General features: G+C 34.9%; 1 protein-coding gene across 1 annotated transcript; it reads right to left on the reverse strand.

Annotated features, from left to right (window-relative positions):
* Window positions 1–457: 457 nt before the first annotated feature.
* On the reverse strand, window positions 458–2,550 carry LOC143610421 (uncharacterized protein At5g01610-like). Its single transcript, XM_077084906.1, has 2 exons — window positions 2,301–2,550; window positions 458–785 (listed from the first exon to the last, which is right to left on the reverse strand). Exons 1-2 carry the CDS (start codon window positions 2,548–2,550, stop codon window positions 523–525), a joined length of 513 nt encoding a protein of 170 aa, XP_076941021.1. The 3' UTR covers window positions 458–522.
* Window positions 2,551–2,770: the final 220 nt, after the last annotated feature.

Consider the following 2,770-nt stretch of genomic DNA (forward strand, 5'->3'; position numbering starts at 1 on the left):
CATCTGAACCATAGTTCCCAACTCCCCACCTCCTCTTTTATTGCAGTGACGCCACCGGGCAACGCCAACTTATTTTGTACAAGGACCTGTGATATATTTTGTATTAGGTTGAACTCGTTATAAACTTATTTTACTTGGTTATAATTATTTAACTTTGTTTAAATTGAGCCAAACCAAGACAGGCAAAGTGAACTCAATTTAAAACCAAGTCGAGCTTGAGCTCAAACTCAGTTCAGTTTAAAACCGAGCGGAGCCCAAGCTCGGCTTGGCTAGTGAGAAACCCTTGTGGTGTATCATTCTATCTTGATAATTCCAATTACTAAGAAATTGACCTATCAATACAATTATTTGAATATTCAAAGTTAACTAATACAAAATCTCTAATCAATTGACATCAAAATAATAGGAATTCAAAGTATGATTCATTTAGATAATATTCGCAGTAACATTTCCAACATATAACATTCCAAAATCACAAAAGAATTATCATTCCAAATCGCAAATATTGTACCAATCTCATCCCTATAATGACGAAACAAACACATTCGATCTCTTATTCCTCACTAACACACCTCCATCACTATCCGAAACCCCATCACAATCCATCCCACACCCGCACTGCGGACAGAGCTCAAAATTATCAAGCGGAAACCCAGCCGAAGCAATCCCAACCGAAAACCCTAGCTCATCATCCGTTACATAAACCTCAACAATATTAAGCCAAAACAAAAACACCTTCACACTAACTCCAGTCAAATTCGTTAACCTACCTTTCGAAATAACACCTGCAATTATTTTATACAATGAATACTTTCTACATCAAAACAAAAGGTAAATAGGCAACAAGTTGTGCCGCTAGCGTTTTTATATAGCAAAACTAAAACTAGGCTTGCGAACGAACTGAACGAACACGAGCAATTAATCGAACATATATTTGTATTGACGTTTGCTCGTGTAAAATGAGCATGTTCGTGCAAGTTCGTTAAAAATCTAAAAAAAGAACTCACAAACGTAAACGAACATATATAAAAAAACGTAAACGAAGATAACGAAACATAAATGACCAAAAACGAACAACTATAAAATATTAAATACATGAATCACCCAAAAAAACACATCTAAAATTGCATTATTTAATTATTTTAAAAAAACTATAAAAATACATAGTTAATGAGTTAAACGAATGTACATAAACGAACTTAAATGAACTAATGAAACACGTGTTCTAATAAGTTTGTTTGCTTATTAAATAAACGAACTTCACATCTTCACTGAATGTCATAGTTAATGAGTTAAACGAACGGACATAAACAGACATGAACGAACATAAACGAACGGACATAAACAGAAATGAACGAACATAAACAAACTTAAATGAACTAATAAAACACGTGTTCTAATAAATTGTTCAAGTCTGTTTGTTTATTAAATAAACGAACTTCACGTCTTTGCTGAATGTCATAGTTAATGAGTTAAACAAACGGACATAAGCAGGTTATGAACGGACATAAGCAAACTTAAATGAAGTAATAAACACGCGTTCTAATAAATTGTTCAACTCTGTTCGTTTATTAAATAAACGAACTTCACGTCTTTGCTGGATGTCATAGTTAATGAGTTAAACAAACAGACATAACGGACATGAGCGAACACAAACGAACTAATGAAACCCAGTGTTCTAATAAATTGTCCAAGTTTGTTTGTTTATTAAATAAACGAACTTCACGTCTTCGCTGAATGTCATACTTAACGAGTTAAACGAACAGACATAAACGAACTTAAATGAACTAATGAAACACGTGTTCTTATAAATTGTTCAAATCTGTTCAATTACTAAATAAGCGAACTTCACGTCTTTGGTGAATGCTCAGTTCGTTTACATGCCTACCTAATACCAAGTGTAGGGGTGTGCGTGGTGCGGTGCGGTTCGGTGCGGTTTTGGGCTAAAACCAAAACTTCCGTTTTTTAATTTTTGAAACCATTGGCTTTCGGTTTTTGTCATTGAGCTTTATAATTTAAGGCCGAAAAGAAAGCTGGTGGAAAATAAAGAAAGCTGACAGAAAATAATGAATTTAAGTGTAAATAGTTTTGTTAAATGTTAATAATTTGGCCTAAAGCATTTGAGTTGCATATTTATTAAATTCTTATAAATTATTTAAAATTTATAAAAAATCTAGATATTAGGTTCCGTTTTTGTTGCTTCGGCTTCCAAAAAACATAAAACAATCCGTAAGTTTTTGTTTCGGTTCGGTTTTTTCGGTTTCTTGGACACTCGTAAGTCCAAATGTTTCAAAACTTACCAGCAATTGTGGATTTGTATTTCAAATCATACGTGCCTTCCAGCGAGAAGCTACAAGTTCCATTAAAGAACGCTTTGAATCGTCCGGTGGATTCATCGAGATCGTATCCGGTGACGCCGATCGGGAGGATGCCTTTCGGAAAGCCGTACGATTGGATGACGTCATAGGCGGTGAGTGGTGACGAGGTTGATGGTTGTGAGAGTATAAGGATTGAGAGAGTGAAGATGACGGTGGTGGTGACGGGCGACATTAGGGTTTTAATTTACGTGTTAAAATTTAAATGGTGTTTAACGGATTTAACAGTCTGTTGATGGATCTGGAGGTCAGTTTGATTGAGATCCTGGTTTTTGGTGGTTAACCAAGGATATATAATAATTTAATAATAGCTTTCAAGATGCTTCAATAGGGGGGTTAAGTTTGGGTAGGGATTGATATCTTTAAGCGTTATCGGTATGGGTCGTGAGTCGTGA

The sequence above is a fragment of the Bidens hawaiensis genome, unplaced genomic scaffold (assembly GCF_021521415.1).
Source record: "Bidens hawaiensis isolate Kalapana, Puna unplaced genomic scaffold, B.hawaiensis_p1.1 tig00026279_1, whole genome shotgun sequence".
NCBI classification, from domain to species: Eukaryota; Viridiplantae; Streptophyta; class Magnoliopsida; order Asterales; family Asteraceae; genus Bidens; species Bidens hawaiensis.

Bases quoted from the DNA above. Each gene is read 5' to 3' on its own strand.
- LOC143610421 (XM_077084906.1), bottom strand. From the start codon at position 2,550: ATGTCGCCCGTCACCACCACCGTCATCTTCACTCTCTCAATCCTTATA. The intron at 786-2,300 runs GTAAGTTTTGAA...AAATAATTGCAG, and splicing joins ATACAAATCCACAATTGCTG to GTGTTATTTCGAAAGGTAGG.